General features: G+C 37.3%; 3 protein-coding genes and 1 long non-coding RNA gene across 19 annotated transcripts in view; 2 read left to right on the top strand and 2 right to left on the bottom strand.

Moving 5' to 3' along the window:
• The window catches only part of PMS1 (PMS1 homolog 1, mismatch repair system component), an 84009-nt gene extending 83782 nt beyond the window's left edge, over positions 1–227 (bottom strand). For 6 of the 14 annotated variants that reach the window (XR_011502928.1, XR_011502929.1, XR_011502927.1 and 3 more), the window contains exon 1: positions 109–224. The gene's annotated coding sequence lies outside the window, so the exon portion shown is untranslated. Of the gene's footprint in view, positions 1–38 lie in introns of all 14 variants that reach the window. The other 8 variants (XR_011502925.1, XR_006526745.2, XM_070508234.1 and 5 more) reach the window with 3 other exon arrangements.
• On the top strand, positions 228–21605 carry ORMDL1 (ORMDL sphingolipid biosynthesis regulator 1). Of its 2 annotated transcripts, none has more exons than XM_014852922.3 (4): positions 228–405; positions 2070–2250; positions 7421–7572; positions 10959–12520. In XM_014852922.3, exons 2-4 carry the CDS (start codon positions 2077–2079, stop codon positions 11092–11094), a joined length of 462 nt encoding a protein of 153 aa, XP_014708408.1. In that variant the 5' UTR covers positions 228–405; positions 2070–2076; the 3' UTR covers positions 11095–12520. The 2 variants fall into 2 exon arrangements, with proteins under 2 accessions (XP_014708408.1, XP_044624517.1); XM_044768582.2 differs by lacking the exon at positions 10959–12520 and adding an exon at positions 21467–21605 and having other exon boundaries at positions 266–405.
• Positions 2559–20168, bottom strand: LOC106838708 (uncharacterized). The gene is made up of 3 exons (XR_006526747.2): positions 20033–20168; positions 19672–19790; positions 2559–3954 (listed from the first exon to the last, which is right to left on the bottom strand). It is a non-coding gene; the product is annotated as an uncharacterized lncRNA (long non-coding RNA).
• The window catches only part of OSGEPL1 (O-sialoglycoprotein endopeptidase like 1), an 18468-nt gene continuing 13614 nt past the window's right edge, over positions 21487–26340 (top strand). For both annotated transcript variants that reach the window (XM_070508242.1, XM_014852920.3), the window contains exons 1-2: positions 21487–21707; positions 25873–26260. In XM_070508242.1, coding sequence (XP_070364343.1) covers positions 21487–21707; positions 25873–26260 — 609 coding nt within the window. The remainder of the gene's footprint in view (positions 21708–25872; positions 26261–26340) is intronic.

Below are 26340 nucleotides of genomic sequence, written 5' to 3'. Positions count from 1 at the left end.
CCGCGACCAAGTGAAAGGGAGGGGGCCCTCGAACCTACGAGAATCTAAGAATGAAGGCTCGTCAGCCACACGACACCACCTTCTTGCTCGCGCGACGTGGGCACGTACCATGCACTACTGGAGCAGCGAGGGTCCCGCCGGACCCCAGGCCCGGCCTTGCAGAGACTCGCCCTGCGCGCGCGCGGCGGGGCGGGCAGCGGGCGCGCAGCACTTAGCCCCGCCCTGCCGGAGAACGTGGGATTGGCGCCGCCTGCAGCCAATCCCCTGGCCGCGCGTCCGGCTAGGAAAGCTTCCGCAAGCAGTGCCGTGCTGCGCCGGGGCCGGCACAGGCGTTCGGCCTTGAGGAGACGCCGTCGCCGCCGGGCTGGTCCTGTTCGGAGACGGCTGCTGGGAGCGAGGCGGCCGGTGAGTGTGCGATGTGCTGCTGCCTGCGGCGGTGGGGAACTGCTGCGGCCAGGGTCGGCCTAGGGGGAAAGGGTGGCCGGGTCGGGAAGAGTGGCCTTTGTGCCTGTGCCGGCCAAGGGACCCCCGAGGTTAGCCCCCCAGCCTCGTCGCAGTGCCCCGGCCCTGACGGGATGTGCAGCTCCGCGAAGGAAGGGGCGGGTGAGGGAGGCGCTGCGGCAGTAGCAGCCGCGGCTGTCGCTGAGCTTCCCCTGGCCGGGAGCTCCGGGCGCCGGGAAGGTTGCCCGTGGCGGGCGGGGGAGTCCCCAGGGGGGTCGCCGCGGAGCCAGGAGGTCCTTCGCTGTCTCAAGTCATTGTCTGCCAGTCCCGAAGTGGCGCGGCAGACGCCCTGGAAGGGTTTTCTGAACTGGGGCAGGGTCAGTACCGCGCCAGTTTTGCCTTCCAGCTCAGACGTAAATTTTAAGCCTCTTTTGAACATTTTTTTTTTTCCATCTTGTGGAAAGTGGGAAGAGTATCTTGAGTGGTGGCATGTACTAAGTATTATTTACAGCATATAAAAATGATACATTGTGGATGTTTAGAAGAAATATTTACACGTGTAAATTTGAGAGTTTTCCCCAGTGTAGTCAACTTCCATCACCGTAAGCCTTGATGCTTTGATGCGTGCTCCCTAGGTTTTTGGGGGGAGAAGAGGACATTGTGCTCCGGAAACACTTGTTGGATGTAGTTATAAGAAATTCCTCTCTCAGGTCAACTCTGTAAGGGTTTATGTGTTTTTAAATCAGAGCTGTTCCAGTTATAATCTAGCCCTGTTTTCCCCCTCCAGTCTCACTGGTTGGTTTTTACCAGGATGATTAGGTATTCTTCAGGACAATTTTATTTTGTTAAGGGATTCTTAGACCCAAGCAAACATCATCATTAAAAAAAAAAAAACTGCGAACTATTATTAGCTCTTCCTTTCGTGTTCATCTTGAATGCAAAACGGAAAGGGAAACCTTAAAAAAATAAATAAAGTTTTAGGGAGTTGACTAGAGTTAAAATATAGAGAAGACTCATTGTTTCAACCTAATTGTATCATGAGATTGAGAAACAAACTTTATCCCTTGACCGTGTAAATTTTCCACTACTCTATGTTCCTCCCAGGTTCAGTATTCAGAAAGGAGTGATTCGAACTCTCACCACTCTTTATGGATACATTATGTTAGATGTAAAAGTCTGGCTACTCAGGATACACTGGCTGGGGCAGCTTTGCTTTTTTGTTATTAGTTTATTCTGTTGGTAGATTAAGCTCCTGAGATTTCACTTTGCTCTCATGATATAAGGAAATGTAGGTTTTCTTTTTCAGTGTGAGTTTTCCTGCCTATTTCATTTAGTAAAACCAGTATGCTAGAAGACACGCTTTAGGAAAGGGATTTTAACTGTTTATGTTTTCCAATGAGAACCCTAAAAAATAAGTCTTGTTTGTCTTACCGTAAAGTCAGATGTTAAGAATTCTTTACTGACTTCATCAGCATCTGCAAGTAGCATATTCTGGAGAGTGTGTTTGTTCTATTTCAGAACTACCAAGAAAAAAAAACCTAGTAACACACTTATTTTGTCATGTCATAATTAGGAGAATTTAGGTTTCTAGTTATACCAGATTGATTCATATCATTGCTTTCCTACAGAGCAAACATGAATGTTGGAGTTGCCCACAGCGAGGTGAATCCAAATACCCGTGTAATGAACAGCCGGGGTATGTGGCTGACATATGCGTTGGGAGTTGGCTTGCTTCATATTGTCTTACTCAGCATTCCCTTCTTCAGTGTTCCTGTTGCTTGGACCTTAACAAACGTTATACATAATCTGGTAAGAATTTCACCTTATACTAAACACTTAAAAGCTTAAGGTTTAGTGGTTGTCAGGCACTGGGGGAGGAAGGAACAGGGAGTTATTGTTTGTTTAATGGGTGTAGTTTCAGTTTTGCAAGATGAAAAGAGTTCTGGAGATGGATGGTGGGGATGGTTGCATAACAGTGTGAATGTACTTAATACCACTGAACTGTACACTTAAAAATGGTTCATATGGTAATTTTATGTTATGTGTATTTTTTAAACAATTTTTTAAAAAGCTTAAAGTTTTATGTTATAAAGAAGAAAAACACATGACAGTTTTTTAATAGTTTTATTGAGATATAATTCACATAATATAAAATTCACTATTTAAAGTGTTCGGTTCAGTGATTTTTAGTATATATGACAATTTTGAAGAATTCTAATGTGGGATAGGACTATATTTTTTTCTATTACTCTTTATATGTAAACATTGGGCCGTTTTTCTGAGTAAGACTTTTTTCCTTCTATTGCTTTATAGAATCTAGAATATAGGTCATTTTAGCAAAAGTTACAAGAGACTGTAATTGAAGCTACTATAATATATTGATTAACCATAATGCTTCAGAAGAAGTAATATATTTTTTGGCTAACTGGAGTCTAATAGGGACATCTGGTTTTAATCCTTCTTAAGTCTTTCCAAATTGTATAAGCATACTTTCCTCCTTCAGTATTGAAATTCTGAGCTCAATTATATCTTATGTGATTCAGGATCTTATGGTGCCTTAAGTTCTTCATGTTGACTCTTGCTGTTGTGTATTATATGATAGCTCTACAAAGTATCAGGAGTTTAATGGACTCCACTAACCATATTATGCAGCCCTGGAAATTGCCTATTTAAAAAAAACCCTGATACCAGGGCCAGCCCCAATGGAGTAGTGGTTAAGTTTGGTGTGCCCCACTTTGGCAGCCTCTGTTTGGTTCCCGGGCACAGACCTACACCGCTCATCTGTCAGTGGTCATGCTGTGGTGGTGGCTCCCATACAAAAAGAGTAAGTTTGGGAACAGGCGTTAGCTCAGGGTGAATCTTCCTCAGCAAAAAGAGGAAGATTGGCAATAGATGTTAGCTCAGGGCAAATCTTCCTCAGCAAAAAAACAAAAAACCTTGATACTGACTTTTCTTGTCTTTAACAGCCTATTAAAATAAAATGAAAGGCAAGAAATATGGTTATGACTTTTAGTTGAATTCAGATTAACTATATATTTGTTTAAAGATATCCAAAAAATGAAGAACTTAGAACATTAAGACAGAAAAATGTGAGAGAAATAGATTCTTAAAAATTGTTATTTATATTATACCTTCTGGAAAGGCTTTAAAGTTGACTCGAGTAGGACTAGAATGATATGGTAGGTAGAAGTAAGTGAATGTCCATTGAGTCCTTTTTATGTGATAGACTTTGATAGGGCAAACACCATTTTTAAATAGTAGTGACTTCTCTGAAGTATTTGACACTAATCCTATCCCTTTTATTGAAATTCTTTTCCTTTGGCTTCCATGGGTTCCCTTTTTCCTAAATATATTTCTGATCTTTCCTTTTGTATTTCCTCTTGCGTGGTCTTCCTTCTCTTTTCCTGTCTTTAAGACTCTTTTACCACTGTTCCCAAGATTCTTTTCTTCAGTTCTTCTTGTGCTATCAATTCCATCTAGGTTACTGTGTCTATTCGTATTTTCAGTTTCTCCCTGTAGAATTATAATGCCCATATTAATATTGTGAGATCACCTTGCACCTTAAACCAAACAAGTATAAATTGGACTCATTTCTGATCCCTTACCACTCATAATTTATCCCTCTGATTTTGTTCCTAATCTAATCTAAAGGTCCTACTGTCTGCCCAGTAAGCCAAGCCAGATAGCTCAATGTCAAAGGTAAAATGATGAATATAATGTATCATCCAAACTGAGACTGTTTTGAGAGTAAAAGGGGGCTCTAGTAATAACTGCTCCACGAGGATAGGTATAAATCTGGACTGTCCATGCAAACTAGGATATATGGTCACCCTAGTCTTAGAGTAACTCCTTTTCCTTTATATTCCATACGTTTAGTCAAAGTCCTGTCTGTTTACTGCTTTAATGTCTCTCAACTTGATCCCCACTGGCATTGCTGTAATTTGTACCCTTATTTTTTTCTCAGGTGGATTACCCCAATAGATCAAATGGTCTCCTTGATACTCCCCTTCTCTATTTCTCCATTCCAACTTGGCAGAGTGATATTTTAAAATGTGTGTCCGCTCAAGTCACACTCCTAAGTCCTTCAATGATTCCCCATTGCATTCATAATAAAATGTTAAGTTACTTGTGTGGCATACAAGACCAGTTGATAATAGTGCAGAGGCAAGCAAAGGACTCAGTTTTATCTCAACCCATCTCCACACACAAGCTAAGCTCTAACAGTAATGAAAATCGTCTTCCTCTCACCTTACTGCTTTGACTTAAGCTCTTCTTCCACTATTTTAATACCCCTCCCTCCTTCCTGCTCTGCTTGGCTGATTCTTGCTTGTCCAGGAAAACTACTCAAGTATCAGCTCCTCCAGGAAGCTACAAAATTCCCGTGCTCCATTCTTTTATCATGTGTTTACCATAGTTTTATAATTAGCAGTATAGCTTTTTTATTTTTTCATTTCTCTCTCTCTAAAGACCTATTTAAATGTTTGCTGAATAAATTAGTCTATATTGTCACATAATTTTCTCTTCTCCAATGGCATATGTAGTAAATGTACTTTAGAAGTCATCTCTCCTGGCCCCCTTCATGTTTCAAGTTGGTTGACTGAGATAGAGGCACAGTCTCTGGCCATGGACAAAGGAGAGGTAATTGACAACATAGGGAAGCTTATTAGTTCACCACACTAAGAACCTAACTAACCAGCCACAGATGTAGTAATTACATGACTCCAAATTTAAATTTCTTTTGAAGATAGCCTACATTAAACCAATTAAAAATGTGAAATACATACCGAATGCTTTTAAATAGGGGAAAATAGATCTAATTGTTATCCCTAATTAGAAAAAATAGTCCTTGCCTTTCTGAACCATACAGTAGAAACTTATAGTGATTGTTTTTATTCAGTGCTACAGTTCACACTTAGAGGTATTAATATTGACAAAAGTCTTAGTCTAGCTTTTAAAATAAATGAGAATTCTCTTCATTTTGAGTCAGTAAATATTTGTTAAGGCCTAAATAAACATGAGCTATATCCTTTTTTCTTAATTCTTTTGGTGTGGGTATAAGTCATCCATCACTAAAATTTTATAGAAAAACTACTAAAAACGAAAACAATGGAGTGAAAGATACATGGTCAGATAAGATTTTATTCTATTTCATTGAAAAGGATATATGAAATAAACTGAATATTATATTCTAAACACTGGCAAGTGCATGTGGTTTAAAGGAAATGATGAGAGAATTGTTCTTCTCTTTGATAATTCTAGCACATATGTGGTCTGGAGTAGAGATTGCTAACTTTTTTTGGGTCACATACTCCTGAGAATTTGAAAGCATACAATATCTGTTTCATAGTTTCCTTTAAAGCCCATGGGAAAATGTTTTCCTTCTGCTTACAGAATAAACATTCCTTGGCTTAACGCCATCATTGCTTAATATCTAATACTTGCTATGTACCAGGCCTTGTTCCTGAGGTATTCAGTGTAAGGTGAAAACAAACATTATGCAAACAACTCCATCACAATATATTGTACTATAATAAAAATATTTTCAATAAAATTCTATACAAGCATGTAGGCAGAAGGTTAATTATTACTAATGAGGAGGGCTTCACTAAGGAGTCATTTGAGCTGAACCTTCAAGAATGAGGTAGTTGACAAGATAGAATGAAGGCTTTTGCCTCAGCAATGAGAAATGTCTCTTTCCTCTGCATTTCCTGAGTACTCTGAATGTACCTCTGATAGCAGTTCTGTCGTACCTTCTAGTTTTTTATGCATATTTTTTCTCCTTACAATCTCTTAGAAGATTGAATTTTTTCAAGGCTGTTGACGTATCTTGTTCCATTTCATATATGCATTCATGTCCTGTGTCCTGAACATAAAAGCCACTTATTAAATGTTTGTTGAATTAAATCCAATTGAGCATGAATCTGTTCCTCTATAACTTAGGTGTTATTGCAGCTAAACAACTTTTGAATTGCCTAATGGAATAACTAGAAAGTAAACTAAGCTTTGAAAAGAAGGGCTCTCTTAACCTAGTATAATAATATAAAAATTTCAAATCACTGATTTTTCTGTTTTTTCCATATATTTATTAAAAGTTAAAGCGGGAAAAATGACATCACATCTTGACTTCAAGTGGGAAAAACTGTTTCATGATGATATTTAGGCTTTATTCTGTTACCAGTGCTTCAGACAGTAATCCTGCAAAGAATCACCACCTATCAATCTAAGTGGGCATTATAATCCCAAGGAAAGCAAATCTAGTATACATTTTTTTTCCCCTAGTTAACCACAAAATTAGATGTTTAAATATATCACTGGATAGAATGGCTTTTAGTAATGTTTTTACTTTGATTTGTAAAAACTAATTTAAAGGAAACACTATTGAGGGACAGAGCTGATTTTAAAAGTGAATTGAGTTGAATATTATACCTATTACATCAAACTATGTTTGTTGTTTTGGAAAAGAACTAGTGAGACAAAGACGGTCCTAATATTAAATATTTTCAAAACCCTTTTCCCCTGATACAGAGGTTTTATTTTATTATTATTATTTATCAATTTGTATATTTTTATCATTTTATAAGTATCATCAGATTTACTAATATGACACTCTAAACTTTGCTAGACATTGGGGAAGGTAATCCTGTTTCCTAATAGGAAAGGTGTTAAAGATGTAATGTATTGATGTGAAGCTACCCTGATGTTACTTTTTATTTTCAATTTAATAAGAGATAAAACCGGTTACTTTTGGTTGACCTTTTACTGGTTTTCACCAAATAATATTTATATGCCCCTGGAAGTTTTATTTTACTACAAAGAAACTGGCCACAGACTTTCACAATAATATGAAACCTTAAAACTTAAGCTCGTTAAGTTAAATCACATCCTTTGTCACAAACAGACTGGAACTATCTTAATGCTTAATGACAAATACTAATTTTGTATTTAATATTGATTATCTATCCCCTTGCTTGTTTTCCAGGGGATGTATGTATTTTTGCATGCAGTAAAAGGAACACCTTTTGAAACTCCTGACCAGGGTAAAGCAAGGCTCCTAACTCACTGGGAACAACTGGACTATGGAGTACAGTTTACATCTTCACGGAAGTTTTTCACAATTTCTCCAATAATTCTGTAAGTGGTGGAAATTTTTAGCTATAAGGAAGATTGGATGAAAGGAAGCTATCCTTTTATTAGAATGAATTTGAATTAGAAACAGAGTATTTTGTTGAAAAGCTCTATCAATAAACAGCTACCTCAGATAGAGTATAAAATACAGGCAAAATTTTTAACAAGCTGGTAATAAACCAGTTTTCCCTTCAGTCAATTACATATGGAGACAACATTACATGCTCATCAGTATGCCTGGACATCCTAGGATATACAGGTCAAATATATTGTGGTTCATGTCCTTAAATGGCTTACAAGCAAACTAAACACATAATGTTATTCTATATTCGACTGTCAGATTAATCTCCCTAAACAAGGATTTGGATGATTGCAGGTAAATTTCATTTTCCACCTGCACCATTTGGATGTTCAAACTCCTTGGGAGAGACAGTATAGTATGGTTTAGAGAAAAGAGAGGTTAGGCCGTCATTGTAGAACATTGGGTTGAATCCTGTATCCATCACTCAGCCAGATTGGTTTGCTCATAAATAAAATTCTAGCCAGTGGTACCTAACTCAATCTGATGCTGTAAGAAATAAATGAGATAAAATCTATCTGTAAAGCATCTAACCTTGTATCTGGTATCTAACTTCTTTCTATTACTTGATATTCAGAGCCCTCCACAAAATGGTATTACCTCATTTTGCCTTTATGTGAATTTTACCCCCACCCAACTCCTACCATGTCAAGCTCTTCTAAGCAGCATTTCTTGGTTACTTCAGGTATAGTCCTATTTCTATGCTTTTGTTCAAATCATTTCTCTTACCTGAAATGGCTTCTCCTTTCTTAATTTACCTGCCTTACTCTTCTTTCAGGATTTGAATTCTACTTCCTCAGTGAGGTCTTTTCCTTAGCACCCATCCTTCAATGATAATGGTCTGCTTTGAACCCCCATAGTAGTTGTTATACATCCCTCATTTATGCCACTTTGTATTATTTCTCTGTTATTATAAATGTTTTATTTTATTTCTGCAAAGATTTTATAAGTGCATAGATTGCTTTGAATTTCTCACTTAGTACAGTTGCTTGCATATCATAGATGTTTTACATATATCTTAGTCAAACGCTCTATAGCACATAGCTTATACATAGTAATATATACATCATAGAATCAGTGCAGTCTGGAGTAGCTAGAAAGATTTCTTGGAGGCATTAGAATTCCTTAAACTGGGACATAAGGGAGATGTTTCAGATAGATGTTCAAGTAAGGGAAGGCATTGATAATAAAGTAGTAGGTTTCTTTTTCCTTATATTTATGGCACTTTGAGGAAATTTTTTAAATGTTTAATTGTTTTAGTCTCGTAAAATTAACATCAAAAGAAAAATGATTTGTATGGTGTAACAAAGATAAATGCAATAACAAGAATAATGCTTATTCAAACAGCCCTAAATTTGGATTTTAGTTCTACTGCTTTCCAGCTATGTGACTTTTGGCCTTTTTCTTGAAAGCCTCAGTTTCCTCATCTATAAAATGTTGAGGATTGCATTATAATACAGGTAAAAAGCCTGACGTATACTGAATTTTCAATGAGAGCTATCACAAAAAAAGTTCAACTAAGATGTACCTGTGTACAACATCCATATTTCTAAAAATATATTTTTGACCCACAGGTATGATTTCAAATATTCTGTGATTAAATTTCTTACATAACTGAAAAAACAGCATTAAAGTCATCTATATAGCACTGATACTTTTCAGAGTGCTTTCACATTTTCTTATGTGATACCATTTTTCAGGTAGGTGGGGCTTGCAGTATTATCCCAGATTTTTAGATAAAGAAACAGACTCAAATGCATTACCTTGCTCCAGATAGTTGGAGTCAAGAGCCCAGATTATATTCTAAACTACTGGCTTCTAATACACGTCTCTTTCTAGTATACCCTTTGGCCAATAAACACCATCACACTGATTCCCACCTGGGTTTTGCATCCCCTTGGAGGGTTGTCCAGTTTTTTGTAAGAGTCAAGTAATTTTCACATAATCTACACACACAATTGGTTTTCATTAAAAGACATAAAGGGGACATACGGTATGGTATGATAAGGAGAAGCCATTCCAAGAAGGTGTATAACTTCCAACATATCAGATTATAGGTTAAACCCATAATGATGATGGGAAATCAAATGAGCTTACTAAATTCAAGTAGTAACCTGTCTTACTCAGTGAAGGAAGTATGAAAACAGTCTTCAAGTATATGAAAGTAGGAAGAAAGTGTTTAAGGTAAAGATTGAGGAATACAGTTTATTCTCAAGAAAGAATTTTCTGACTATAGTTTGTGAAATAGGTGGAAGATGATAGAATTTCTCAATTTAGATGGTTCAGAAAATGATGTATATAGCTCTGTGATGTTTTTAGTTGTATCTGAAAATAGCTATTCTTTTCTAACCATATTACACAAGATGTTTATCTCCCCTTATGAGAAACTAATGGTGTTACTTGGAGGAAAGACTATTAGAATACTTTCCTGTGTACTCTTAAAAGTACTAATTAGACCAACACCCATATGCACACTAACTTCTTAGTCATGATGAAGTAAGGTCTGATGTTTTATTCTTTACATCCTATCTATATTAAAATACTCTTTAGTGGCGCGAGATGATATGTCTGCACTCTGCTATCCCCTTGGGTAAAACTAGACATTTGAACTCGATGATTTATGGTCTTAAAAGTGGCTTAGGCTTGTTAAAACAAATTCTCAGATGTTGGATGTCTTTGAATATGTACATATGTTCAATTATAGCAAAACAGCTGGAATTTTACAATAGTGTCTTTCAAGTTTCTAGTTAAACTGGTTATAGACCTGTTTAACTATAATATAGAAATGAGAACATCAGAAGGGCAATAAAGTATTTGTTTTCTTTCAAAGATACTAAATTGTACTAATGCACTAAACCCCATTTTTCACAGCTTTACAGCAGTGGTTCTTAACCCTTTTGATTAGTCACAAAACACTGAGAATATGATGGCTACTTTGGATCTGGATCTTCTCTTCAGAAACATCCACATAAATACAAAACTACACCTGAAATTTCAGTGAGCATATAAATTCTAGTTTGAAAGCCTCATGGTTTAAAAGATGCCAGGTAGCAAACGTATTCTATTAAATGCATTTAATATAATTGCAGAAATGCAAAATGTACATATATGCCTCTCCATTACACAAAATTTTAAATCCCAAATAAAATTAGGGCCCCAAACAAAAATGTTTCCTCTTGTTTTAATGCTCAAAAATAGTTCTGCTTTAGGTATTTATGTTTCAGTGGCCTTTTTTCTACCTTTAAATTTTTTAAAAATTCTAAGTAATTTCATTTTCAGATGTTATCTACATTCTTAACTTTTATTTCTACAGATATTTTCTGGCAAGTTTCTATACGAAGTATGATCCAACTCACTTCATCCTAAACACAGCTTCTCTCCTGAGTGTGCTAATTCCCAAAATGCCACAGCTACATGGTGTTCGGATCTTTGGAATTAATAAGTATTGAAATGTTTTGAAACTGACCAAAATTTTTGCAGGTACTGAGTTTCCTGTAAGGAAGGAGTGGTTAGTAAACTGCACGGTTTCTATGATAATGTGAAATGAGAGGTATTTACATTGGAGGTCCAAATGCTGGTTCTTCATATGCTGTCTTAAAGTGCAGATGTTTACTAGAAGATGCCTCTGTTTAATGCATCTGATATATTTCTGAAGAGAGGCTTTATAGGCAGGCTGGGCAGGCCCAGCTTATAAGTTAAATGGCTATAAAGTGAGGGGAGTAGTAGATAAGTCCAAGGAAATAAGAGATTTATAAGAAAATAAGACCAGCTGAGCTTAGAATGAATGGGCATTATGTTAGGAGAAGAAAATTTCCAATCATTCAGTCATAGTCGGTTTAAGCAGACTTACATGTAAACCAGAATCATCTCTTTTCAAGTTTATTATAGATTGTTTTTATTGCCATACATATTCCTCTTGTCTTATATAAGAGGATATGTACCCTCTTGTTTTATACAGGCCAGTTCCGAACTTGTGAGTGTAGTTTTTGGTTTTGCTGGCTCAACATTGTGTGTTGATAGATGAGGTCATTTTTACATTTATTAAGTTACTGAGTTCATGAAGGTCCACTTTCATGACTGAGTGGTGATAGAAGATAGCCAGGCACCTTACAAACAGCCTCTGAGTCAGCCTTCTAATTTTGGAACAAAGTGGTTTTTGCTGCCTTTCCAGACACAAAGCTGCTAAATGAATTAAGAAAATAATTTATTTCATGCAGTTAAAGTATATGGTAATTTAAAGGTCTCTGTTTATTGGTTGAGCAATCTAATTCTTAAAGTCTACCATTCTTTAGAAAAGGAAATATTAAAATGGACAACTGTATAGCCAACCTGTGGTCTGGCAGAAACTGCTTCTCTAGCAATAGTACCGAAGTAAATAATGGAGTCTTTTTTAGCAGGTCTGCAGTAAAAGATAACATCGTCTTTTCTTAGTCCTCCTGCTCTCAATCTTCATATTTTGCCTTTCAATACATGAGTCTTAGTGTAAATAACCCAAAATGGTAACTATTTCCAAAGCAGCAACCATATTGAATTCCTGTGACTTAGAGAAGTTTCCTATTAGTTGCTGACATTAATTGCAAGAAATAACTGTGTACTACTTGGAGAAGTAAACATGTCAAAAAGACAAAGCTGATGTGGGATGAAACTGAAAAACAAAGTAACGTGCGTAAACAAAATGAGTGAAAGTTATAAACCAATTTAAAAATCAGTTTCTTTCAATAAACTGACTTTTGGGTGTAATGATCATTGTTTTGTATTTCCAAACTATTGAGTTTAGAAATCAGTTGTATGATAATGCCTTTGTATGTGTGTCTTTTCCCATGTATTTTTAAATAACTAGTAATCTATACTTCAATAAAATTTTTTATTGCAAAAGCTCTCCAAATTCAGTCATCAAAGTTAGACTTACATTTTTCAAGTTTTTTTTAAGCAACTGAATTTGTAAAATTAAGGTAGTTAAAAATATCTCTTTGTTTTTCTTCATGTTAACACTTTATCTCAAAAGGCTTATATTTCTTGCACAGTTTTCAGAGATAGCAATCTGCCTCTGATACACACCTTCTGCTATATTTCCCCACTTTTTGCCCTTCAATGTTTTAAAAATATGTATTCAGTAGATATTTGGGGGCCCACTCTACTGTGGGTATTGTTTTAGGTATTGTGGATTCAGTTTGTATACAAGACAAACCAAGTCCTTTCCCTTAATAGATAAAAAATGAGTAAACACATTTATTTCATGTAGGCAGAGGAGCCTACCTCAGAAGGGTCTTCCCTAAAGATCCTAATTAAGATGACATTTAGACAGAGACCTTACTGATATAAAGGAGCAAGCAGTACAAAGATCTGGGGGAAGAGGCTTCCAGCACAGGTAATGACAAATATTAAGGCTCTAGGGCAGGAATAAGGGTGGCATGTTTGAGGATAAACAAGCTAGCCACTCGGGCTAGAAAAGAGTAGTAAGCAAGGAGGATGAGAATGGTAGCAAATGAGGTCAGAGAAGTAGATAAGGGTCATATCATACAGGACTTTATAGACCAAGGTAGTGAGCAAATTTTATTCTAAGCCTGACAAAGCCATTGGAGAGTTTTACACAGGAAATTAAAGGGATCTGATTTTTTTTTAAAAGGTTACTGGCGGGCCGGCCCAGTGGCGCAGCGGTTAAGTGCACAAGTGCCCGGGGTTCGCCGGTTCGGATCCCAGGTGTGGACATGGCACCACTTGGCATGCCATGCTGTGGTAGCTATCCCACGTGTAAAGTGGAGGAGGATGGGCACGGATGTTAGCTCAGGGCCAGTCTTCCTCAGCAAAAAGAGGAGGATTGGCAGCAGTTAGCTCAGGGCTAATCTTCCTCAAAAAAAAAAATAAATAAAAGGTTACTGGCTAATGTTACGAACAAACTGTAAGGGAATAAGAAGCAGGAAGAATAATTGGGAAGCTACTACAAGCAAGAAATAGCTCAGATTAGGGAGATAGCTGGTCAGATGTGGGATATACTTTGGAAGTACGGCTCACAAGACACTGATGTATTGAATGCGGGATGGGAGCAGGGAACTAAAATGACTCCTAGTTTTTTGGCCTTAACATCTAGGTGAATGATTGTGTTAAATATGGAAACTGTTCTCAATTTCACAAATTTGTACTGTTTAATGTAAAAAAAAAACAAAGCTGGGTTTTTTTTTAAAAAACAAAATTTATAGTGACTATTATTTGGAACAAAATCAGCTGCAATGCTATCATTGCTCCCAATTTCAAGGCAAGAGACATAGCTTTCATTGGCGAATCTTTCCTGCAGCAATTATTACTATGGATTTCCAACGGTGGTTTTCTATTTCCCTCATTCCTTCTACGTTTATTTCTTGCAATTCTTCTGTAAGGAAGATTTTTCCCTTTTCCTCCATTTATTTATTCAATCTTTGCATTATTATGGACTCATGAATATTTTATTGTTTGGTTTGTAATCCGTTAGTATCACTGTTAATATGTTGCTCAATTTGTCCTCCAGCTTTGACTGTTGGAAGCCAAAGTTCCCAATGGAACTTTCCAAGTTGACTCCTGTGTCCTTTTGACCTGCGCTGTCCTCTTTTCTTTATAAGCATAGACCTGTATCTTCTAGGTTTATAGCACCATTGTCTATTAAACTATAAAAATCCTATGGGGTGTAACAATATGTCCTTAACAAATATCTGTGTAAATCAGCCTTATAGAGCTATATGACACTAAGAGTTGGAAAGACCTTAGAGGCTATGTAATTCAACCCCCTACCATAGCTTGAATTTTCATTAACCACCACTCCTTCATTCAGTTCTGTGTTAGCACTAATAAAGGTGGATACAAATAGAACGTACAAGGCTGCACTTTTGTAGTGGAATTTATAACTTGTTTTACATTGAGCCAAAATCTAATCCTGATTCTGTATAACCCTTCAACTATTTAAAGATAACTTTTAAACTGTTATCAACAGGTTTTTTTTTTTTTGAACCGAGCTCATTTCCAGGCTACTTTTATTAATATTTTGAGGACAAAGAAGGCACTTTTCCATAGAAGACATTATTGCCATCCGGAAGAGGGAGTCAGTGCCATAGAGAGTGGTCTACACTACCCATTTTTCATAGCAAAATTTAGCACAACTGAACAGACATTACCAGAGCCTTCACCATTTTCCATATGATATGGTTTCAAATTTCTCCCGCTATCCTGGTAATTCTGCTCTCAGTTGCAATTTATTATTACACAGCACTAGAGCTAATAAAAGAGGGGTTGAGAATGTGATGTCAGTACAACAGTACAACTTCCCTTGTTCTGAATACTTTTTTTTAATGCAGACTAATATCATTTTAGCTATTTTGACAACCACATATCACTGATTGACTTTATGCTCACTAAAACCTCAAGTCTTCAACATGTAGTGTTGTTAAATGATGGCTTTCCCTTCATATACTTATTTAATGAATTTATTAAACCAAACTCTAAGATTTCTTATTTTTAGTATAGAACCCCATCTTGTTAGATTTTAGCCTATTGATTCATCTTGTCTACCTCAAGTTGAATCTTGATTGTCATGCAATATATTTCTCCTATATTATGTCTCCCATATTAATATATGTCACCAGTAAATATGACCCCACCATACCTTCATGCTAATCCTGAAGAAGACATGCAGCAACCCAGTATAGACTAATGCAGTTTAATAATCTTTCTACCAGGACAGATAGAAAACAGTAATCCCCAAAACAGTTAGATGGTTACTACATGTTGGTGTAGGAAATGTAAACAGGTTCAGTTCTTGGGAAACAGATCTAGGTAAAATACTCTAAAAGGAAGTTGGGAGTAGCACTGGACAGGGAAGGAATGCAAGTAAGAGAATAGGAAAGATAAACTCTCCTTCATTTTGCTTGATAGCAAAAAGAAAAGTAGTGAGATGTCTCAGGTTTTTATTTTACTCCCTAATTTCAGTTCCAGTTAAAAATGATTCAGCAGGTAGTTTGTTATAAGGTTTAAAATTTGAATACATGACACCTATAAACATCAAATTTAGAATACTGAATATCTTGGGTATACAGTACACAGAAGCCTTCAGCAGTATTGGGTGATGTTTTATCTCTTAAATTGGGTGTTGGGTTACCAGAAGTTGATTGCATTATTCTTGATACTGCTTCATAATCTGAACTATTTCATAATTAAAAAATAATTCAGTAAAAATATATTTGGACTTTTATGTTCAGCATAGTAGTGTAATTTATTTCATTTCTTGACTCATTCAAGCCCTTGATAAAAAAAACTAATGGTTATGGAAGTGACTCAATCTGCAGCTCTAAAGTTCTGTATAATTTTAAGTTTAGCAGATAAGCAAAGTTTATCACTTATGTCCTTTAACTGCATAATTATGTTGATAAAAATGCATTCTTCTCAAATACAAGAACTATAGTAAAGCAACTACATCATGAACACTGTAAAATGAACTCTTTTTAAAATATAAAATATGAGGAATTTTATAGTATATAAATTTTCTGACTTTTTAATTTTGTAGTTATTTTTATTGACAATTTTTTTTAAACTTCAATTTTGCAAAAATTCTATATGTTGACCATATTATCAAGAAGATAAGCATGCATTATTTTCTTCATTTTATAATTTTTTAAGTGAGAACAGAGAAGCCAGATGATTTATTGGCCATTGCCTGGGAAAATTACAGTATACCACCTACTACCTGAAAATCTGATACAGCGATCCTGCTTTGAAACATTTGTCCCTCCTATGCTTTATCAAACTATATGCTTCTATCATGGCACTTAACACTCATAGGGACTATATGGGTGCAACAGAGAGATTCACCCTCTCCATCCCCTGCCAAAACACACATAGAGCCCACACACTTGAAAAATAAGATCATTTGAGTATGGCAATTACTCAAAAAATTAAGGGGCCAGCCCCATGCATAGTGGTTAAGTTCAGCATGCTCCACTTCAGTGGCCCAGTTTCACAGGTTTGGATCTCAGGTGCAAACCTGCACCACTCATCAGCCATGCTGTGGTGGTGACCCACATATAAAGTAGAGGAATATTGGCACAGATGTTAGCTTAGGCAGGGCTGATCTTCCTCAAACCAAAAAAAAAAAAAGGAAAGAGGAAGATTGGCAATGGATATTAGCTCAGGGCTAATCTTCCTCAGCAAAGAAAAAAACGATCATCTGAGTATGCAATTACTTAAAAAATTAAACAATTCCCATATGATCCAGCAATTCCACCGGTGGGTATATACCCACAAGAAGTGAAATCAGGTACTTTAAAAGATATTTGTACAACCAATGTTTATAGCAGTATTATTCACAATAGTCAGAAGGTGGAGGCTATCCAAGTGTTCATTGTCAGATGGATGGATAGAAAAGATGTGGTATATACACACAATGGAATATTAGTTTTAAAAGGAAGGAAATTCTGACGCATGCTACAACATTGGATGAACCTTGACATTAATGCTAAGTGAAATAAGCCAGTCACAAAAGGGCAAATACTGTATGATCCCACTTATATGAGGTAGTCAAAGTCATAAAAGACAGAAAGAATGGTGGTTGCCAGGGGCTGGGGTGAAGGGGAAATGGAGAGTTGGTGTTGAATGGATACAGACTTTCACTTGGGGAAGATGAAAAAGTTTTGGAGATGGATGGTAGTGATGGTTGCACAACAATGTGAATGTACTTAATGTCAGTGAACTGTACACCTAAAAATGGTTAAAATGATAAATTTTATTATGTGTATTTTACCACAATAAAGAAAAATCATCTGAGACTAAATTTGTAAAATAAGTATAATGGCTCAGCAAACAAAAAGCAAAATATCTTCCAGTGATGAGATCTGATCAACAGTATTACCATTGATGAAAGGATGTTCTACATCAAAAGAGATATTTGTCAGCAAAGAAACTTAGAAAGGCAAATGACAGTGTATTTTTACCGCAATCCAACTTACGAAGAACGTTACGACAGGTTTGTGACTCAAGTGGAAAGGGGTGAATCAGGCTTAAAACCTTAGCCATTAAAAGCAACAAACTCATTTCTCTTGCCTCCATTCCCTATTTACCAAATGGTCTTCTGATTAAAATAATTTGGATGTGGCTTTCATTGTAATTTGGTCAACACAGAGAAGGTCCGGACCAGCAAACTCAACTATCCTAGCTCCTTCATTGTTGTATTTCTCATAAATTAGTACATTAGTATTATAGTTTTTACATAGCAGTGTCTTAGCAAATTGAGTGTGTGACTCAGCACCCCAGAGTCCAGTCACTTCCAGATCTGATACACCAATTTCAAACCTAGAAAAGAATCAGATGTTGAAACCCAGTAGTCACACCAAGGTCCTGCTAGACTGTGGATACATCTGTGGCAAGCCTATACCTCCTTTCCCAAGCAACTTCTCTCTGCACACTTTCCATAATGCTGTATTGCAATTGCCTGTTATTAGATTCAGATCCTTGAAGATAGGTAGTGGATCTTACCTTTTATCCTTAACAACTAACAAAGTTCCCAGCACAAAGGAAAGAAACCAATAAATGAAAATAAAATTCAATTTAGTAAGACAATTAGGGAATGAGTCTTGTAAAGATTCTTCTGTATATAATTTTCCTCTAAAGTTTACAAATGGAGAGTTAGACAGGCAATAGCAAAGACAAAATGAGTGTATTTAGATTCATTTGAAACTCTCAATTCAAGTTGAAGTTACAGTGGTTAGGCCATATTTCATTGAGAATGCCTGAGTGTCATTCAAACCATAAGACATGATCTCCACGAAAGCCCAGACAGACCCCAGAGAGCACACATGCCTTTCCCCTAATAACTCCTCCTCTGGTACAGTAAAGAACATGGAAGATCTGGGCCTTCACTTGCCAAATATGTAGGACTAGTGTGCGTGCCACTTCTTTCTACTACTCACACGCACTCAATCAAAGGAAGAATGAAATTCCTTCCTAATGTGTCCTAGAGTTGTGCTGTTTCACATAATGCAGCATTTAGATTCAACACCAGCCAAGAGTGTCTAGATGAGGAATCTACCAGTGACGTTGACACACACAACAGGGATAACTTGACAGTACAGGAGAGCACTGGGACACACCTGCTGAACATATTTCAAGTTGCAAGATGAACAAGACCAGATGTGAAAGGTTTTATGTCCAGGCTAGATTCCAGTGTATAACAGAAAATAACCTCTGACATACATGCAATCAGACAGGATGACTAATTTTTCTTAACCTTTAGGTCTTAATTTTTCCTTTTCCTCTTTTGGGTCAACAACACACCCTAGGGAAAATATGAGTTATTTTATCTTCTGGCAGTTAAGAAAACGGACTCTGGAGCCAGATGGCCTGACTTCTAATCCTAGCTCTGCAATTAAACTATGTGACCTGCAAATCACCCAAACTCTGTGGCCCAGTTGCCTTATCTGTAAAATGAGGACGGTAATTACCTCGTGGTGTTGGTGTGAGGATTAAGTAAATTAACTGCAACAGTGCCTGGCACATAGTAAGCGCCAATTGATTGTTAGTTATGAGTAACTATTGTCACACAAATGAAATTTTTGAAAAACAAATTCCACCTAAACTCTATTTTGTTAATTACAAATTTGCATATCTGTATCTACCACTAGACTGTAACTGTGACTTCCTAACTGTGATTTATTCATCTTATACCAAGAGCTTCACACCTTGCAAGGCACAGATACATGTCCCAGCCCTGTCCAACCTTGTATTTATAAGGTCCTTGCTTAGTAAAGCCGTAAAGCCTAGCAGAAAAGAAGCAAGACTCTTGGGATAAATCTATGCAAAGAAATCGTAACAAGTTTACCTACCAATAAAAGCAAAAAAAAAAAAAAGACGAGGAGGTGCAAGAATGAGTATACACTATGCTGAAGGTTGCATACATAGTAAGCAAAGACCATATAACCCATTACGAAAATAGGATAATTCTTTAAGATAAGGGAATATTTACCACCACCCCCTCCCTTTATCTTTAGCACAGAAACGGGCCATCCTCACACCTTATGCTCCAACTGAGGAAGTGGCAGTAACGGTTTAGACTGTCCGACCGGAAGCGCTTCCGTTTCCTCGGAACCGTGTACAAGTCCTTGAGGGCGTCCCTAGTTTCCACTCGATGTCTCTGAAAGTGTTAAATATCTCAGGTCACAACCTTTAGATTTGGTGATAGTTCCTCTAAAGTGGAATAACGAATAATTACCCCATCCTTTCTCACAGTGGCGTCCAAATTCCAGCCAAAGGCAAAAACCATTTCTTTTAATGTAGCGTAGTGTTTAGAACTTAATGCTGTGTAGTCAGACAAATCTGTGTTCGGCCTCAGCTAGATCAGTCACCAGCCGTGTGACGCTGTAGAAGGCCTCTTACCTATAAACCTGGGAGAAATGCGTGAGCGCACACACGGCGGCTAGCAAAGGCAGCCTTCGTGCTGATGTTTACCCTGAGATGAGTGACGCTGTCTAGGGCAATCGCTGCGGGCCCTGGCAACCCGACGCTGGCACCGTGCTGATGACGTCACTTCCAGGGCGCCAGGCTCGGGCTTTCCGCGCCTGAGGAAGGGCAGTTGGTCGACTCTGCTAGGGAAAGGAGCCGAGCTCTAGCTACTGTTGTTCACGAGGAAGGTGGGTGAAATGGCTCACCTCTCTCCCCACTGAGGTTTTTGCTCGCCTGGAAAAGCGGTTCCAGTCCGAGCCCTTTGCCTTCTTAGAGCAGACAGAGACCAGCGATGGCCAAGTCCCCTGCATTGTCCTGGGAGCCTTCTTAGCCCGAAAGAGAAGTGCTTTGCACAGGCTGCCTTGCCTAGATTTAGTGACTGCAAATCTAATTTCTCGGGGTGTGCCTGTGTCGGCTGCACGCCCCGCAGCTGTCCTCTGCGAATAAGCCACTCGTCTCTAATCCCTGGATGCTCTCTGTCCCACTGGAACAATAAAAGTTCCAATATGTACTCGCTCTTTTTTCCATTTTGTCCATTAGCATGGTCTGGAAAGCGTCTACTTAAACATCCAGAAAGTTCTAGAACAGGTGATTTGGGGGCATGAAACCAGATACTTGACAGTGTGAAAATACCAGGGTGCTTTATGGAGAGACTGCTATTTGAGGGGAAGGGGGAGGATTTGGGGAGATCCCCGTTATGATAAACCTGCCAAAAATGAGATTTAATTCAAGAAATGGTCATTAATGGATAAAATAGGTATTAGTTTGCAGTCGTCTTAGTCGAGATGTGATTCTTTTAAGGTGAGCTTTGTGAGAACACGTTACTAAACTAGACGACTGAATCTTGTGTCTGTGTTTCATGTGAACCCTTGTTTTCCAACCAAATGTTTAAGTTTTAGTTTGAAAGATGTTTCCAGGAAATAGGAATGCATATATTATCTGTTCTGTTTTGCCTTTATCGTCTGATTTTTTAAAGCCATATTTTGTCTTAATTTTAGCTATCGAAAAATAGCACTTTCTGGAGGACTATTTATGCAACTATTGTACTGTTATATGAACTGTTTTTATAGAGAATAATGAATAGTTTGGTAAGAACAGCATGGAAGTAATAGTAATACCAAAAAATTTTGTATTTTACTTCCTTGTTTCCCCTCTTAAAGAGCATTATATTCATGCATACTGTTATTTATATTAATAGGATGCTACAGCCTTTAAAAAAATTTTTGTTTTTACAAAACTTTCCTATAATTTTATAAAACTATATATTGAAAAATAAACCAAGTTTTCAGAATTTTGCTTAACTGAATGGATTAGTAGCTAATGTCAGTTCCAAATAATGGTAAGTTTGCTTCTTTAATTCTCTTCCAGGAATTATCTATAGTGTAAGTATGCTAATATTAAATAAGACAGCAAGAGTGTTTTCTACGCCATCAAAAAGGAAAATTTGTGAATTTTTAAGAAGTTTTCATTTTCATCCTGGAAAACGACTTTTTCATAAACTAGTTTTGGGAATTGAAACCAGTTGTGATGATACAGCAGCTGCTGTGGTGGATGAAACTGGAAATGTTTTGGGAGAAGCAATACATTCCCAAACTGAAGTTCATTTAAAGTAAGTAGACATTATCTTGGTAGTTTCCACTTTTTTGAAAGAAGTGAAATGAAATAATTCTTTTGTATTTATCATATATAAAAGTTAAATTTTAGGAGCCAATTTCTTCTTTTGTGCAAAAGCTTCTAATAACTGCTATAGAAAACGTTAAACCACTCAACCTGGCTTATAAGCTCTCCATAATAAGGTCCCAACCTTAGCTAATCCTGTTGCCAAAAAGAAGCTAAGCTCATTCCTGACTCCAGTATTTATCCGTGATTTCCCCTTAATAATGAGTTCTCGTCTTTTGTCAACTTGTATGTTTCATGGTCTCAACTGAAGTCCTAGCAAAGCATGACTCGACCTCTAGCCTGTTAATCACTGAAAAAAAGATGCTATTCACGTTGGCACTTACATAAATAATAATATACTGTTGAATTAAAGCACAGAATGGTGCAAGGTTTATAAACTCAGATGTTTCCAGAGGACCACCGGGCAGGTTACATAAATAAGTGGGCTGGATATAAAGTGGAAAATATCTGGAAGAGGTCACTACCCAGCTCCTGCCAGCTGTTGTGATGCAGGAACGTAGGCCTTGTGTTATTTGATCATTAGAATTTTCAAAAGAAAATGGAAATCCAGAATGTTACTGTAATATCTCCAGATTTTTACAATTAGTACTAATTCAAAATATATTAAAATATTGTGCAGATCAACTATGCCTTCAAGCCATCAATTTACAACATCTGAATAGTGAAAAAGTTGGTATTTTGAGATCACAGACCTGTATCTGAATCATGATTAGGCACTTGGTATTGGCTCTGACTAGGCAAGTTGCTTATCCTCTCTGATTCTACTTTCACCTCTGTATAATGGGAATGATAATACCTGCCTTATACGATTGTGGAGAGGAGAACAAAAATAATACAGAATACTAGAAATAGAAATAATATATGTGAAGAGGGGAATTAGGCCTCTACGTGTTACATACCATGTGGAAGGGACTGTGGTAGGCATTAATAAGGCATAGTGAAGTACTAGAAAGCCCTTGCCTTCAAGAAGCTTAACCTAATCTCTGAGACATGGTACATAGACCTACAAGAAAAGTTAACAGTGCAAGGCAGCGTAAAGTGAGCATCAACAAGTGGTGCCAACAATAAGTATTATTACCATGCCTCAGTTCCACAGTCCTTTCAGTATTTCTGAGTGTAATAGACATTTGAACATATAAATGCTAACTTCACAGAAAGGCCTACCCTGACCACTTTATCTAAATTAGGTACTCCCACCCTGTTTATTCTATATCACCATACTCTGCATGTTTTCTTCATAATCCTTTTCATAATTTATACATTTGTTTACTTATATATAATCTTTCTCCAATAGACCGTAGGTTCCACGGTGACAGGGACTGTGTCTATATCACTACACTATGCCTAGCACCCAGCACAGCATCTGACACGTTGCAGGTGCTCAGTGGCCTTGAAAGATAGTTCAGCTTCAATGAATGGAGATGGAAAGGATACTGTAGCTTGAGTGAGCATCATCAGAAAGGCAGAGAGGTGAGAAAGTCCTGGATAGACATTCAGTTTAGCTGACACAAAGGTCACTTGAGAGGAATGCACAGGTGAATAGCCTGTGTGGTGCCATCCACGCAGCTCATCTTAGCGTTTATTGAATACCTACAATTGCCAGGCAACATTTGAGGCACTGCACATTCAAATATGACTAAGATATATGATGTTTGCCTCTGAGCAGCTTAGTATATAATGTGGTTTAGAGTATAGATTTACATTCTGGTTCAGCCACTTACTAGCTTTGAGACCTTGCACAATTTTCTGTGCCTCAATTTCCTTATCTGTGAAATGGAAATAAAAATGGCAACTAGCTCATAATATTGTTGTGAAGATTAAATGTGAATTCTTTTAAAGGATTTAGTTTGGTTATGGACCAATTGCAAGGGCTCAGTGAAAGCTACCTATTATTGGTAATAATAGTACTTCTATCACTACTATAAATAAATGAAGAAAGACAGGTAAACAGGTCATTGTAAGACAGCATGGAAAGTGCAATAATAGACAACTGCTTGGGAGGGGACTCCTTTCTTCCAAGTCAGAAACCTGAAGGGTAATCTTGATATCCCCCTCACCCCTCTATCCAAATCAGTCCTCCAGTCATAGTAAATCTACCTCCCAAATATTTCTTGAAACTTTCCTCTCTCTGTCCATTGATGTAGTTCAAGCCCTCATTGTTTCTTGCCTGGACTCTTGGCTCCAGGCTTGAGGCTAAATGGTTTCCCTGCCTCTTTTTTTTTTTGTTTTTAAAGATTGGCACCTGAGCTAACAACTGTTGCCAATCTTCTTCTTCTATTTTTCTTCTTCTCCCCAAAGCCCCCCAGTACATAGTTGTATATTCTAGTTGTGAGTGCCTCTGGTTGTGCTATGTGGGACGCCGCCTCAGCATGGCGTGATGAATGATGTCATGTCTGCGCCCAGGATCCAAACTGGCGAAATCCCGGGCCGCTGAAGCAGAGCGCTCAAACCCAACCACTCGGCCATGGGGCCGGCCCCTCCCTGTCTCTGTATTAGCTTTGTTCCCTAATCACCTAGTTTCTGTACTGTATACAAAGTAAGACAGGAATATATGCTCATTAATTCTTTGAGAAGAAAGCCATGATCTTATTCATCATTTTTGTCTCTGGTGCTTAGCATAATCCTTGGCAGATAACATATATAGAAGAGGCACAGAAAGGAAGGGGGGAGGTAGGCAAGTGGGAGAAGGAAGAAATAAGTGGGAGGGAAAGGATTTGGATTTAACATCTCCCAAATTCCAAGAAAGTATAGGCTTTTGAGTTGGAGAGTGATGGGGTCAGCACCGTGTTTTATTTTCTGGCAACACAATATAGAATGGACTCCATAGATCAGAGAATGTATCTAGGGAAGTACAGTTAGAAGGCTTTGAATAGATTGAGATAATGAGAGCTTTTTGAACTTGGTGGGAATGGTGATAAACATAATTAAATGTGGAAAGTGAAAGAAAGAAAGGAGATAAAGATGAACCTTGAAACCCAAGTGATTAGGAAGCTGTTGATGCCATTAGCAGAACTGAAGAATATAAGAGGAAAATAGCTTTGAAGAATTAAGGAAAATGGTATTACAAGGTGGATGTGTTGAAATAAGATTATTTCTTTTAATATCTCCCTCATTGCCTGACACAGTACATATTTTAACTATTAAATAAATACTCATTGAATGCTCCTACCAAGGATTTTCATTTCTGTGTGTAGAACTAGCAGATCTTGCAACATCAAATATTTGAAGATTTTTTTTTTTAGATTAGAGGTGCATCTTGCAGACCCTATATTTTATTGCTCTGCTTCTCTGTAAATCAGTCACACTGTGGCAAATTTGCAACTTTGCCTCCTAATTGTTGATATTTGGAGTAGTGACCTACTGCTTGTCCTACACGGACCAGAAATCAAAATTACCAACTCTGAGCCCTGGATTCCCAAACTTTATTTCAGGATTGCAGGCTGTCTGCTGTCCTTCCATGACCTCAAGTGCAGCGTGTTTAAAAATAAACTCATCTTCTTCACAAAACTGTCTTCATGTTTCTCTCTGTTAGTATTTTTTTCTTCCAGTCACTCCAGCTCAGTATCTGAATCATCTTTGATGTCTTGGTCCCCCTTCTCCTTATATCCGCTTAGTTATAGTTTTCAAGGCTCTCTGTCCCTTTCTTCCCATTCCCATGATCACCCAGTTTAAGATGTAATCACCTTACACAAATATTTTTGCAATAACCTCTTAAAAATCTCCCTGTCTGCAGAGAGATTAGTTTTCCTAAAGTCCAGTTTTATCTCTTCCTTTCCTTGTTTAACACTTCTTCCCTAGAATGCTTCTCAAGATTATTTTGGTGATTTCATTCATCAGCAAACAAATCCATAGGACTTTGTCGTGCACAATTTTTAAAAGTTAGAGACATTACCCTTATTCTCTGCATATTGAGTTCTTATAGTGTGCTGCATTATAAGGCATACATATTTGAAAATACTTGACTTACTAACATTTTTAGCTATATAATGATTAATTTGAAAACATGCCTTCAGCCGTAATGTATAATTTTTCTTCCTCTATTTTCACAATCTTAAAATTATAAAAAGCTGGTTTTTTTTTTTTATTTCTTTCAGAACAGGTGGGATTATTCCTCCGGTAGCTCAACAGCTTCACAGAGAAAATATTCAACGAATAGTGCAAGAAGCTCTCTCTGCCAGTAAAGTCTCTCCAAGTGAACTCTCAGCAGTTGCAACTACCATAAAACCAGGACTTGCTCTAAGCTTGGGAGTGGGCTTATCATTTAGCTTACAACTGGTAAACCAGTTAAAAAAGCCCTTCATTCCCATTCATCATATGGAGGCTCATGCACTTACTATTAGGTTGACAAATAAAGTAGAATTTCCTTTTTTAGTTCTTTTAATTTCTGGAGGTCATTGTCTATTGGCATTAGTTAGAGGAGTTTCAGATTTTCTTCTTCTTGGAAAGTCTTTGGACATAGCACCAGGTGACATGCTTGACAAGGTAATTATTTAAGAATTAATTTCTCCATTCTTTTTTGTTAAAGTATCTGTTTCAATTAAATAGTAATATGTGTACTACTA

The sequence above is a fragment of the Equus asinus genome, chromosome 4 (genome assembly GCF_041296235.1).
Source record: "Equus asinus isolate D_3611 breed Donkey chromosome 4, EquAss-T2T_v2, whole genome shotgun sequence".
NCBI lineage: Eukaryota > Metazoa > Chordata > Mammalia > Perissodactyla > Equidae > Equus > Equus asinus.
Note: the sequence above shows the minus strand (reverse complement) of the source record. Positions and strands in the feature narration are given on the sequence as shown.